At 34.3% G+C, this 13,577-nt stretch overlaps 3 protein-coding genes and 3 non-coding genes across 6 annotated transcripts in view; 1 reads left to right on the top strand and 5 right to left on the bottom strand.

Moving 5' to 3' along the window:
* The first annotated feature begins 1,442 nt into the window (after window positions 1-1,442).
* LOC111494715 (40S ribosomal protein S13-like) lies at window positions 1,443-3,207 on the top strand. The gene is made up of 5 exons (XM_023144681.1): window positions 1,443-1,553; window positions 1,660-1,732; window positions 2,243-2,381; window positions 2,481-2,667; window positions 3,001-3,207. Exons 1-5 carry the CDS (start codon window positions 1,531-1,533, stop codon window positions 3,032-3,034), a joined length of 456 nt encoding a protein of 151 aa, XP_023000449.1. The 5' UTR covers window positions 1,443-1,530; the 3' UTR covers window positions 3,035-3,207.
* Window positions 3,208-3,824: 617 nt separating this feature from the next.
* Window positions 3,825-7,266, bottom strand: LOC111494503 (probable 26S proteasome non-ATPase regulatory subunit 3). Its single transcript, XM_023144444.1, has 9 exons — window positions 7,110-7,266; window positions 6,918-7,010; window positions 6,539-6,729; window positions 6,262-6,390; window positions 6,042-6,178; window positions 5,824-5,878; window positions 5,633-5,743; window positions 5,013-5,252; window positions 3,825-4,596 (listed from the first exon to the last, which is right to left on the bottom strand). Exons 2-9 carry the CDS (start codon window positions 6,997-6,999, stop codon window positions 4,084-4,086), a joined length of 1,458 nt encoding a protein of 485 aa, XP_023000212.1. The 5' UTR covers window positions 7,000-7,010; window positions 7,110-7,266; the 3' UTR covers window positions 3,825-4,083.
* A 1,029-nt stretch (window positions 7,267-8,295) lies between these two features.
* On the bottom strand, window positions 8,296-8,414 carry LOC111494904. The gene has a single exon (XR_002720259.1). It is a non-coding gene; the product is annotated as a U5 spliceosomal RNA (small nuclear RNA).
* A 1,000-nt stretch (window positions 8,415-9,414) lies between these two features.
* LOC111494906 lies at window positions 9,415-9,530 on the bottom strand. Its single transcript, XR_002720261.1, has one exon. It is a non-coding gene; the product is annotated as a U5 spliceosomal RNA (small nuclear RNA).
* A 1,587-nt stretch (window positions 9,531-11,117) lies between these two features.
* On the bottom strand, window positions 11,118-11,235 carry LOC111494905. Its single transcript, XR_002720260.1, has one exon. It is a non-coding gene; the product is annotated as a U5 spliceosomal RNA (small nuclear RNA).
* Window positions 11,236-12,829: 1,594 nt separating this feature from the next.
* The window catches only part of LOC111494870 (ribulose bisphosphate carboxylase large chain-like), a 1,418-nt gene continuing 670 nt past the window's right edge, over window positions 12,830-13,577 (bottom strand). Inside the window, exon 2 of the mRNA XM_023144859.1 lies at window positions 12,830-13,571. Within this exon, the coding sequence (XP_023000627.1) occupies window positions 12,919-13,571 (653 nt within the window). The 3' untranslated portion in view covers window positions 12,830-12,918. The remainder of the gene's footprint in view (window positions 13,572-13,577) is intronic.

Below are 13,577 nucleotides of genomic sequence, written 5' to 3'. Positions count from 1 at the left end.
TATATTATTTATAAAATAAATATGTATATTATAATTGATGTTTAACATCCCATCATATTAAATTTAAATATCACAAAAGTCAAGTTCGGATTTGTATCAAACTTTTTTTTTTTTAACTTAATTTTTGTGAGTTCAATTGAATTTAGGGCCATTTTCAATTGATTTATATGGTTAAGGTCCATTTAATTGAGAATATTTGATTTTCTTAATCGGAAATCCAACTACCAAAAATTAATTAATGGAAAAAAAAAATTAGGATAAGTTTTTACACGTAATTGAGTTGACATTTTTAAGAAATGGCCATTGAATTATATTTTTACGGTTTTAATGGTTTTTTTGGTTATTATATTTATGTTTATGTTATAGTAGTTAATAATCATTTAACGTTTTCTTTTTTAGTTAATGTTATGATGTTTTAATTATTTGAACCGATGTTCGGAAAAAACACATTAAATTATACGAGTTCATTCAAACCTAGGTTACTGGATAGTGAAGTTTATATGACGTGAGAACCTAATTAAATTAATCTCTATTTTTAAAATTATTGTAAAAATTATTTTTGTATAACCGATATTAGTGATGGGTCGACTTATTAAGATTTTATATCTGAGTTTTATGAGATTTTAATTATTAATTTAATATGTACAGGAGATAAATAGGATTTTTAAAATAATTACAAATAATAATTCGACAACCCAATCCAACCCACTTGAAAATTGAAGGTTGGATTCTGAATTCTATTTGAATTACTAGTGTCACCCATCTAAAATTTCAGATTGGTCCAAAATAATTCGACTCCTACTTATCATAAAATTAAGTAGGAGTGTAGCTTCAGCCTCTCAAGTGGAGTTAGTTACTGAGTATTTTTGTGTTTAATCGTGTTTAGAGGTCTATTTAACCCACGAAGTCGAGATCTCGTAGAGGGCCCGTGTGATGCCCGAGTAAAAGAGAGATATATGAATGAACCGAGGCTACATTCGAATGAGAGCGATCTTAATGATAAGAAATGACAATTACTATCTATAACAACAAGGTACACCTTCCTTTTTGGTGACTCAGCAATCGTGCTTTACTTGGAACATGCTAGAAGAACTCGTGTTAGTCTGCAGGGATGATCTTCACTCTTAAAAATCAATAGGGAGGTAATGTGGCCATGTTGCTAGGAATGTCGGCCATCAAATGCCAAATTTGGATTTCGAATCCTAATCTAAATCTTGGACGTGGAGTGTTTCAGACCGGAATTACATTCTCCGACCCCAACCCTAGCCTTGCCCCCTCCTCCCTTACATAGAAAAATCAAACAAATAATTACTACTTAATTTATATAACAACAACAATGAAAATGTAAAATACATGTGTATATATTAGTATGTGAGGTCTATGGACCGGGCTGGCCCAGAGGCCCAGCCCAATAGCACAGCAAATTTCTAAAATCAAAACCCTAAAAGCCGCCATTGATTGCAAGTGTTTCACCCATAGGAGCAGGCGAACAAGGATCGGAAGCCGTCTTCTTCTCCACGAGCCGTCGCCATGGGTCGTATGCACAGTCGAGGGTTCGTCTTTACTTTCAGTGAAGAAATCTTTCTTTTAAGCTTTGTCGAAATACCTGTTTAGAAGTTTCGGATGGTTTTTCTTTATTTTGCTTATTTGCATTTGTAGTAAGGGTATTTCAGCTTCGGCACTGCCTTACAAGAGGACGCCACCGAGTTGGTTGAAGATCTCTTCTCAGGATGTGAGAATTCCTCGCCTAACTTCTGTAAATTGATTTTTTTGGTTTGGACTTTGAACATTCTAATTGGTTAGAAATAGAAAACTATGGAATCGAAATGTGTGATCAAATGTAGATTCTATATAATTTCACGGTGTTAGAGCTGTTCAATCATGAATTAATACCGAGGACGGCATTGCCAATTGAACGTGTAGACAAATAAAAGGCTTTCAATGGTTTTATGAGGATTCAGGTTTGTGATCGTTCATTTTTTAGCAGGACAATGCCCTAGGTTCTTATTATGTGATCACGAAGATAGTTTTTGTTCAAAGATTGCCTGTGTGATTGGAAAAGAGAATGGTGACATATTTTTTAGTCCCATTTGAGTGCCAAATCTGATGGTTGTTCTCTTTAATATCCAAAAGAATTATCAATTTCTTCCCTTCAATGTCATTTTAAATGGATCATTATAATTGAAGGGTGGTTAACCTTTGTACAATTTGTAGAAGTTGATGTCTTTTCTATACCATTCAGGTTGCCGAGAACATTTGCAAATTTGCCAAGAAGGGTTTGACACCATCTCAAATTGGTGTTATTCTTCGTGATTCTCACGGGATTGCTCAGGTGAAAAGTGTAACTGGGAGCAAGATTTTGCGCATATTGAAGGCTCATGGTGAGCCCCATCTACCACATCCACTGAATTTTTTCTCATTTGTACTTTCATCAGAATGATTATGTGATTTTTATTACCATTTATTCTTCCTTTTCTCAGGGCTAGCTCCTGAAATCCCGGAGGATCTTTACCATCTCATCAAGAAAGCTGTTTCAATCAGGAAGCATTTGGAGAGAAACAGGAAGGACAAGGATTCCAAGTTCAGGTTGATTTTGGTGGAGAGCAGGATCCATCGCCTGGCCCGGTATTACAAGAAGACAAAGAAGCTTCCCCCTGTTTGGAAGTAGTAAGTATTTTGAGGTTCAGAAGAACATGACTTATTTACTGTTTTCACTTTTGCATGGAAATGTTGCATCATAGGTTAGATTAAGTTCATACTCTCGCATGCTGCTAATCAATAGCTTTTACATTACCTGTCGAATTCGGGAAAGGGACAACTGTAAAATGAGAAAAATTGCATATGAAGGATGAGAGTGAATCTCCAAATTTCTCATATTCTTACCATTAATAATTAGGATGGTTCGAGGGTCTCAGATTTTAGAATTTGGTTGTTTGTAATCATTTTGCTGATGCTTATTTCATTGCTGCATGCTAAGCTTTGTCAAAAAAAATTTGACAGTGAATCCACAACGGCCAGCACCCTGGTGGCTTAGAAGGCAGTTTTTGGTGAGTAATCAGAGAAGCAAGGAGTTACTTTGGCAATGTAACTTGATATTAAGTACACTAAGTTCTTTATATGTTATCATCAAGTACTCACTTTGGAGGAATCATTCAAGTTTTGTTGTTACTTTAAATGCAAATTTGAATTCTGCAATGCTTTTGTCAATGACTGTTTCCTGCTAACTCTTTAAATCGATGCTAGTCGAGTTGTTATTTGTTTAATTATACTTAGTAAAGTAATTTGTTGTGTAGGATTTGTCATTTTGCTTATTTTAGTTTTCATAAATAAAAATTTTCAAATTTTTTAATGTTGGCACCATTGAAATTTAAGAATTTTATTAAATTGGATTAGGTTGAATCAGGTGGAACCATGCTTTTAGGTTCAACTTATTTTTTCTATTATTATTATTATTATTATTATTATTATTTTGTTAACAAATAACTCTTAAATAATGAACTCAAATTATTCAATCATTTATTTTAATCTTTGTTTTTAAAAAGGTAAATGTTAAAATATTCAACACATTTATTCATTTAAACTTAAAATTAACACAATTTCAATATATATTCTTAAAATCTTTCATTCCAAGAGTTTTGGGAGATTAGATAATCAAAAAAATACTTATTGTGGATTAATAATTAAATCGCAAATCGAAAAATCTTTTTTTATAAAAGCTAACATTAAATTCAAATTTGATATGAATATTTAAAAAAAAAAAAAAAAAAAAAACCATCCATTGAAAGTAAAAGTAAAAGTAAAATCAAATAGCAACAACAATCTTCTTCCCAGCAAATTTTGAGGTTGCACATGAGAATGCAATCCCAAAGCTTGAGTAACAATTTAGAAGCGTAATTCATTATAAGATGGGCATCTCAAGAACATTCCACAAATAAAAGAGTTGTAGCCGCCATCACAGACAAGAACATTTGATGATAAAAGAAAATCTGAACCAACGCATAGAATAATTCTGAATAAAATTGTATTTTACTTCACTAATGCACCAAAAGATTGATTCATACCGTCTCTCCCAAATTCAATAAGCTAGAAGTCGTCATCATCCTCCTCAGCAATGTGCTTTGCAAGTTCTTGCTCCTGCTGTTGTCTTTCTCTCCTTTTCTCTGCACTTTCTTTCTCTTTGTGCGAGTTTGGCGGGAACCGAAGAGCACGAACTGCCTCGTTATGCATATTCAGGCAAAATGCAATCCTTGAGTTGAAAGCAATTTGAGGATCATTTGTTGAGTAGATATCGCCGGTCTCCTTCGATACCATCCATCCATTCGCATGATCGACTGTTGCATCGATTGCTCCATCTCGGATTGCCTTGGAGACAATACTCTCAGCATCAGCAACAGGATTTGCAGAGTCCAATCTCAGCTTTTTAGCAACATCAGCCAGAGAAATACGTGAATACGAAATGCTAATGTTGCGAAGCCCAGTCCTTATGACATTATGTCGCAGCCTCACGATCAAATTGTTGGTTCGATCTGAGCTGAAAGTACTAGAGAACTTCTCTGCAACGGTTCTGAAAAGCTCCAAGTCACCAATCCTCACAGCCTGAAAAGAACAGCGTTCTTAATAAAAGAGTGCAGTTTATACAACCATTATCTTGGCTTGACATCGAACTTCAGAAAATTCAGACCAAAACCATACTTGTTCAAGGATAACTCTATGTTCTCCATCTATCTATATATATAACTACCTATTCACGTAGTCACAAATATGAGTAACTAACATGTGTCCCACTAACAGGACTCCCCTACACATCGATAGCACAAGATTCCCCGCATCCCTCAACCTCTTCCTACGAGGTACGTTGATCACCAGAGCCTACCAAAACTACACCTTTGTAAGAAGAAAACAACTTTTCAATTGCATTTTTGTAACAAGTAAAAAGAAATGATGCATCACAAACTTTGAACTTTTCATGGAAGAAATAACTGGAAAGTACAAATTTGACCAATAAAACTTACATTTGTAAGTTCAAAGTATGGCCTCAGAGCTGTTTCCATGCCTTTCTGCATGAAAACAGTCCTCTCGGGGATTTCTCCCAGCAACAAGCGAACAATGATTGCCCATTTGTTACACTGCACTCGAAAACCAAGTGCTGCAATAGGTGCTTTCCTAGCAGCTTGCAGAAGCGACTCCTTTGCATCGGTATACTCCAGTTGAATGGTCCTGATCTTGCCGAGGTAAAACAGGTACCTACAGAACTGTAATAACGAATCATTATGCTATATGTAGCTTACAACTTAAATTCTAATTCTAAAAAAAATGAGGAAATCTAACCCAGCAAAATATCACAAAAAATTTCAAAATATGACTCTTGATTCCTAATTATTAATATTCTACAAAACTGCTATATTATCTAAAATTTAAGAAGCATATAGCAAAGCACTCTAACTAGCAATTTCAAAATTAAATTGCCTAATCTATTTAAATAGTAGACAAGTTACATTGTTACCAGCATTTCTACAGAAAAGAATGCTGCCTAAGATCTGATGAAAAGATTTTTAAGTCCACAGGTACTTATTTACTTGGAATAAAGAAAAAGATAACATAAAAATTAAAGACTAGAGCACTTCAAACTTGCCTGCTGATTCGAGTGAGCTTCAAATCGTGGTGCCTTGGACCTCAACTTCTCTGCTTGATCATAAAGGTTATAGTGGAGGTAATTGCGAAGTAGTAGGTTAAGGAGGGTTTCCTACATAACATTGTTGTCCACACATTAAGGTACCATAATACAGTCATGGTAGTATGCACTGCAAAGATATAAAGAACTACCTGACCCAATTCATCATGGCGCAAGGTTGCAATGCGATGCAAGGCTAGGAGGTTGCTGTAAATCAAAGTTTTTTATGTTATTAGACGAATATCTACGTTCAATAAAGAAATCCATACAGTTTCAAACTCAACCTCATTTGTATTCTCTGAATTAGAATCATACAGATGCATAAAGTCAACTATAATAAACCAATTACAATCTTAGTTGATAAACTCACCCCCTTATTTCAGCTAGATCACCGTTGAGTTCGTAGCTGAGGGAGTAATAGAAGTAGAGCCTGGAAGCCAACACGTCGACTGTTCTCCTATTTAGGTTCTTAAGCCGTGCAATGCTTGCTGAAGCACAAGCCTTAGCCTGAAAATATCAAGGAAGCGCTCAGGACAACCGGACAAAATAAGAAAAACAATAATTCCTTTGCATAAATCCTTATGGCTTACATCGTCATATTTCTTCTGATCAATCAAAAAGATTAGCACAATCAAGTAGCAAAATATCTCTATCTCGGGCAAGGGGTGTTTGGTAGGTGCTTGCGTTCCCGAGTCAACACCCATTTCACAGTCTTCCTCCTAAGAAATTATACAAAAAATTTAATGCTCAGAACACTAGCACCAGGACGAAACCTTTACACTAACCAAACCCACTCCGTAACCAATAACAAAACTAAAATTGCATTATTCGGATGAAAATCAATATTTCCAAAGAATTTCTAAGTACCTTGGGAAGAAAGGACGATAACATAGAGTACACCTCGGACCCTGACGGAAGAACAAGATTCAGAAATTGAGAAAGAACAGAAGCCTTCAACTTCCGCCTCAGCGCCATAGTCAGACGAATGGCACGAACAATACGCCGAACTTCCCGGGCATAGGCACCAGTCTCAATAAGCGACACAATCTCTTTCAAATCTGATTGAAAGAAATCACGAATAAATTTCAAAACCAAGAACTCTTAAGGATTGAATACAGCCCTAAAGACTAAAAATATAACACAAATTCTCGAAAGCTGTCCCAAAACCTTAAACGCCAGTAAAGATTCGCATTCAAACAAACAAAGCCAGAAGCAAGATTGAGAGTATGGGTAGAAAAAACATTACGCTGCAGAGTTGAGGGGGAAGTTGAAGAGGTAGAAGATGACAATGGAGCAGGAATCTCTTTCATCTCGGCGTCTTGGGTCATCTTCGCAAGTTCTGTATGAAAATCCCACAAACTTTACAAGTAAATCCACACAATTTCTGGTGGAGAAACGAAAAAATAAGAAATAAATCTTTAGTCCAAGTGGATCTAACCTCAAATTGGGAGAAAGCACAAGATCTTTGGTGAACAAATGGGTCAGAAATGAAGAAGCAAGGGTTTCTCAAATTTCTTCTTCAACAAGACAAATCCACAGTGAAAGTGAGAAGGGGGAGAAATGGCAAGACGAGCGTCATAAACGACGTCGGTTTGAGCTTTGATCAGCTTTAAGTTTTCCTTTATTTTAAAAAAAGGTTTAAATAAGAAAATTGTTTTTTTAAATTAAAAAAAAAAAGTTTAAATGAGAGAATTTGGTTACAATATATACTCTTTTTTTTTTTTCAATTTATTTCTTACATTTTTGTTAATCTACAGATGTAAAAATAAATTAAGAAATCAAGAAGTTCCTATTTAACATTTTTATTAGCCTGTTACATTTTAATGAATATTTCTTTTAAAAAATATTTAAATTAATGAATTAAATATTTCACATTTTTTTAATATTTATTATAAATTTCAGTCTTTTTATAGTTTCAAAAAAGAAATATTCAATTTATATCGCACTTCAAACTTAACTTTTTTTTTTGCATCGTTTGGTTCTTTTTTTTATGGAGGTGCAATAGCTCATAATCTAGCTCATGACAAAAAAAAAAAAATGTATCAGAGCTCAGCTCAAGTGATTTACCGAAGTTATGTCAAATGGAGATGATTTTTGGTATTTTCTACATTATGTATGTCTTGTCTTTTTCGGATCTTTTATGCATTACAACTTTAATAGAGAGGAAAAGAAAACAAAAGCATTTCTTGTAGTAGCGGCGGGCAAAATGGGAGAAACCTAAACTGTAAAAACGAGGTTGTGGGAGAGCAATACAAACGTCGTGCTGCTAGGCGAAGCGGTGGAGTACTGCACCCTAGATAACAAGATAGCCGAAAGCATCTAACTCTCTGAACCGAATAGCATGTATTAGTCTAGTTTGTGAATCTTTAGTTTACATTTTCTCCATTTAAATTTTATTCATTTATATATATTATTCTTATTTTTATTTTTATTTTTTTAAAATATTTCACTTTAAACAATAAAATTATAATATAGCCTTAGATTATTAGATAAATAGTAATTGATAAAGACTGAAACTTTAGTCTTAAGATACTTTAAAAAGAAAAATGAAAATATAAAATTCATTTATTTTACAAATGATGATAATAAGAACAAAATAGAATCATTGGGTTGGGAGTTATGGAAGTTTCTAAATAAAAAGAAACTACTCCAAAAATAGGCGTATGCCGGTGAGTGCGGCAAGCACACGGTATTCTTTAGTAAAAGGCGAAAGAATAGTTCGCTTTGTGCTTACCGCCCGGCTCCGTGACTATGACGTTGCCACGAGATACCCCTTTATAGCTGAAGCTCGTATCCCAATTTCTGACTTGGCCGATGTGGGAACTTGAAGAATCTTATGGGCCGACCACTTTGAAGGCCCAAAACAAAAGTCCATTCGCCTATTACACTTATTCTAAAATTTAAATTAATCGCGTTATTATTATCAAATTAATAATGTTCAATAAAATTTATTAGAGGTTATTAATATTATTATGCACCTAGTAGTTTTGTTAGGTACTGATTTTCATATTAGGGAATTGATATTTAAGGTGAAAGATATAATTACATAAGTAAAACGGATTTTTGACTTAATACCTAACCGTATTTACGAACAATCATAAATGATAAACGATCACTTGCATGGAATGATTATATTAATAAATTCAAAAATAAATTCAACGAGTTCTATGTAGTAACTGGTTCTATGTAGTTCTATGTTAATGTCACAGACAAACTAACTCTGTAACATTAACTCTATGTTACATAGGTGCTATAAGAGTTAAAGAGTTAACATAACTATAGAGAGTTATGTCTATAGAGTTAACTCTGTAACTGGTTCTATAGAACCTTACAAATTAAGGAATAGAAATTGATAAATTTATTTTATTGGTTCTTAAAATCTATTAGATGGTATTGTTAAATTTAATTGAAATAAAATTTTAAAATGTTAAAATTAATATTTGATATATCAAATATATTAAATATAAAAAAGAACACATCCAATTTTAGATATATATATAAATATAAATATATATATATATATAATCCTTGAATCGAACATAATACATAACAGGGTCAGGATTCCGGATTCAACAAATAAAGAGAATCTAATAGAAATTGGATCTATTTAACAGAAAATGATAAAAACGTAAAAATAAGATGTCTGACATTTAGAGAACAATTTAAATGTCAGCATTGAACAATTAAAACCAACTTTAAATTTAAAAAAATAAAGGGAAAAAATTGAACTGAGTTGTGGGAGTATCTTACTGAAAAGAAACCCCTCCAAAAATAGGCGTATGCCGGTGAGCGCGGCGTGCACACGGTATTCTTTAGTAAAAGGCGAAAGAATAGTTCGCTCTGTGTTCACCGCCCGGCTCCGTGTCTCATACGAAGCCACGAGATACCATTTTATACCTCAAGCTCGTGTACCAATTTCTGACTTCGCCGATGTGGGAACTTGAAGATTCTTAATGGGCCGACCACTTTGAAGGCCCAAACCAAAAGTCCATTTGCCAATTACACTTATTCTAGAATTTAAATTAATCACATATTACTATATCAAATTAATATATGTTCAATAAAATTTATTGAGGGAAGCTCCCAAACTTTTAGAAAACACAAAAACTGAATAATTTTCAATAAAATTATCTAATATTGACCAAAATAGCAAATAGAACAATAGAGCCAGATTTTAATAGATTATTTTAAAAATAGTTAATGTATTCATTTATATGTTTATACTACAATGCCTTATTGATACATTCATTTGTATGTATATATTATTATACGCCAAGTATTATATATATATATATATATATATATATATAGACATTTTAGCCATGCGCTCCATCTGGCTTTTTCTTCTCCGGCATTTGAGAATGAAATGTAGCCACCACTCCCTGTGTTAGTCATCTTCCTTAACGCTGGTTGAGAAAAGATGATGTATGGTCGTTTAATAACCATAAATGACATGCATACCTCACTTTAATTAGTGTCAAAGTTAAGTTAAATGTCGCAATCGTTTAAAGAAAAGAGTAAGTTATGACTCTCACGTGCAGACAAATAGAAGACAATACAAGAGTGGTGCCTATCGAACCAAGTGAGGATCAAGAAAGATAAGTGACATGATGCATCATCTAACATATTAAGAATAGTGAACAAAATTGGGCTAAGGTGTAAGCAAGTATAATTAAGAGTGTGCTTTGTCAAAGACAAGCTTGATTAGGGTTAGGTGGAGCCTAGACCATAACCTCAAAACTCGTGATTACATTGTGAGATTTGTATAAACAAAAGATTGAAACTCGTCAAATTTAACGTCTATCGAACACCAGACGAACGTTTCACGTCGGTGTATAGCTCATCATCAAAATGATGTCCACTTCTACCAAACCAAAAGTAACTTAAAATAAACAATAGGGAGACATGATATTGATTCTCCACTATCCTTGGGCTTCATGGTTTAAGTGAGCTACCTCCTCCCGCATGTGTGTATTAAGATGTGGGCGAACGTTACAAGACGTGTGTTCTTAGCGTTTTTCTTAGGGAATGTGTTTGGGGGCACGGTTCAGTCCCTTGAGTTGGAGGTTGAAATATAGGATTATGCTCCAACATAATATGCATAAATGAGTCGATTGAACACGTGGGCTTCAATCTCAATAGTACCTAAATTGATATCAATAGTACCTAAATTGATGGATATCAAAGAGTACCTGAATTGATGGATATCCAAAAAGTCCAGACTCATAGATCAAGATTGAATTTTGAGATGGCATCATGGAACATCCTCAACTAGACATTCAACTGTTATGCCCTACACTAAGAGATATGCTAAAGGCTCACATTCAACTGTTATGCCCTATACACTAAGTGACATGCTAAAGGCTCTCGAAGTGTCTGTACACTATGGAGTCCGGTCATGTATAGAAGCAACAAAAAAGGTAAGAATTTAGTCTGGATTGTTGGAATTTCTCAACAAAGAGAAACTCCTCCAAAAATAGGCGTATGCCGGTGCGCGCGGCGTGCACACGGTATTCTTTAGTAAAAGGCGAAAGAATAGTTCGCTCTGTGTCCACCGCCCGGCTCCGTGCCATCCTCAACTCTACGAGACACCCCTTTATACCTTGAACTCGTGTCCTACTTCCTGACTTGGGCGATGTGGGAACTTGAAGAATCTTAATGGGCCGACAAATTTGATGGCCCAAAAGCAAAAGTCCATTTGCCTTGCAATTGGGCCCACTACCCTATTCTAAATTTTAAATTCATTACGTTATTATCAAGGTAATTTGTAGTTTATATTTACTTTTGGATGCCATAGTTTTTATTACGTTATTATCAAGGTAACTTGTCGTTTAAATTTTAAATTCATTACGTAATTATCAAAGTTTTTATTAGATATAAAACTTAATTGTAAGCATGTTTTCCCTAGGGAAGGGTGATTAAAAAGAATTGACCGTGAGACTCAGTTTAAATTGAAAGAATATATGTGTTCGAACGGTTCAAGGTGAATAAATTGAAAGAATATATATGTTCAATCAGGCTCAAGGTGAATGAGTGAAGTTCGTACAGTATTATTAATCTATGAGTCTTTACTTTGCAGCCTTGGAGGAGAAAGAGCCTAGAGTGAATGAGTGAAGTTTGTAAGCTATTATTAATCTATGAGTCTTTACTTTGCAGCCGTGAAGGAGAAAGAACCAAGAACACAATAATCTTGTTTACAGTGAAAAGAATAAACGAACAATAACTGAATTTACCTTTGAAAGAAACAAGAAAGGAAACCGTAAAATAGTTCAATCAGTCTTATTTATGGTTGAAAAAATTCAAATATGTAAATAATATTTTCACACCATATTAAAAAATTAAAAACTTATTAGACATAAAATTGGAAGTTTAAAACCTATTATACACTTTTTAAATTGCAAGAATCTTTTAAATACAAATTTGAAAGTTTAGAACTAAACTTATGTTTTGACCTCCATATGTTTAACGGGTTCGTAAATATTATAAATTTTAAAATTTCAAGATTCTATCGGACATAAATAAAATATATATGTATTAAGTTTTGAGGCTTATACTAGATGTATTTAAACTTATGGAAAATTATTTGAACCTAAGTTATGAAACACTCCCAATATAGAGAGCCTTAAAATATTTGAACCTTAGTCGTGAAACACTCCCAATATAGAGAGCCCTTTAAAAATAGGCATTTTCAGGGTAAGCCTAGAGCCCTTTAAAAATAGGCATTTTCAGGGTAAGTCTAGAGCCCTTTAAAAATAGGTATTCATGGTCAAAGCTAACTTGTTCACGTTCAGCTGCAACAATAGCGGTTTCTCACCTGTTATATCAAATTCACATAAAAAAAAATCGTTGTTCTCCCTATGAATATGAAGAACTTTTTTCGTAAAATCTCGTTTACTAAAAAATTTGTATTCCAAGACAGAACAAAAAGGACAATATACAGGATGGGTAGAAGAAGTTGTGATACTTGGCTCGATCCATGATCTGAAACGACGCTACGGGATATAATATATTAAACGACTACACCAATTCTAAGGATCCATAGGCTTAATTGCGGATCCGGCACAACAAAAAAAATGTTTACGTTGTTTCGTCTTAGATTTTTATTTCAATTTTGAATTTTGTATATCTAGCAAAAAGATATACAATAGTATCTTTGTATTGTATTCGGCTCAATCCTTTTAGTAAAAGATTGGGCCGAGTTTTGTTTAATTGAAAGTCAATTAAAAGAACGAAGAGTAATTACTGGATTACAAAGTATCTACTGCCTCAAATTCGAATTTGATCGCCTTCCATACTTCACAAGCAGCAGCTAGTTCAGGACTCCATTTACTAGCCTCACGGATAATTTCATTACCCTCACGAGCAAGATCACGTCCCTCATTACGAGCTTGTACACATGCTTCTAGAGCTACTCGGTTAGCTACGGCACCTGGTGCATTACCCCAAGGGTGCCCCAAAGTTCCTCCGCCGAATTGTAGTACAGAATCATCTCCAAAAATCTCGGTTAGAGCAGGCATATGCCAAACGTGAATACCACCGGAAGCCACTGGCAGAACACCTGGTAAAGAGACCCAATCTTGAGTGAAATAAATACCGCGGCTTCGATCTTTTTCAACAAAATCATCACGTAGTAAATCAACAAAGCCTAAAGTGATGTCTCTTTCCCCTTCAAGTTTACCTACTACGGTACCAGCGTGAATATGGTCTCCACCAGACAGACGTAACGCTTTAGCTAGTACACGGAAGTGCATACCATGATTCTTCTGTCTATCAATAACGGCATGCATTGCACGGTGAATGTGAAGAAGTAGACCATTATCTCGGCAATAATGAGCCAAGCTAGTATTTGCAGTGAATCCACCTGTTAAGTAGTCATGCATTACGATAGGAACTCCCAATTCTCGAG

This window comes from Cucurbita maxima, unplaced genomic scaffold, assembly GCF_002738345.1.
Source record: "Cucurbita maxima cultivar Rimu unplaced genomic scaffold, Cmax_1.0 Cma_Scf00020, whole genome shotgun sequence".
Classification (NCBI taxonomy): Eukaryota; Viridiplantae; Streptophyta; class Magnoliopsida; order Cucurbitales; family Cucurbitaceae; genus Cucurbita; species Cucurbita maxima.
This window is presented reverse-complemented; position numbering and strand designations above follow the sequence as displayed.

Bases quoted from the DNA above. Each gene is read 5' to 3' on its own strand.
- LOC111494715 (XM_023144681.1), top strand. From the start codon at position 1,531: ATGGGTCGTATGCACAGTCGAGG. The intron at 1,554-1,659 runs GTTCGTCTTTAC...TTGCATTTGTAG, and splicing joins GGTCGTATGCACAGTCGAGG to TAAGGGTATTTCAGCTTCGG. The intron at 2,382-2,480 runs GTGAGCCCCATC...TCCTTTTCTCAG, and splicing joins GCGCATATTGAAGGCTCATG to GGCTAGCTCCTGAAATCCCG.
- LOC111494503 (XM_023144444.1), bottom strand. From the start codon at position 6,999: ATGACCCAAGACGCCGAGATGAAAGAGATTCCTGCTCCATTGTCATCT. The intron at 6,179-6,261 runs GTAAGCCATAAG...TGATATTTTCAG, and splicing joins ATCAGAAGAAATATGACGAT to GCTAAGGCTTGTGCTTCAGC. The intron at 5,744-5,823 runs GTAGTTCTTTAT...AATGTTATGTAG, and splicing joins GCCATGATGAATTGGGTCAG to GAAACCCTCCTTAACCTACT.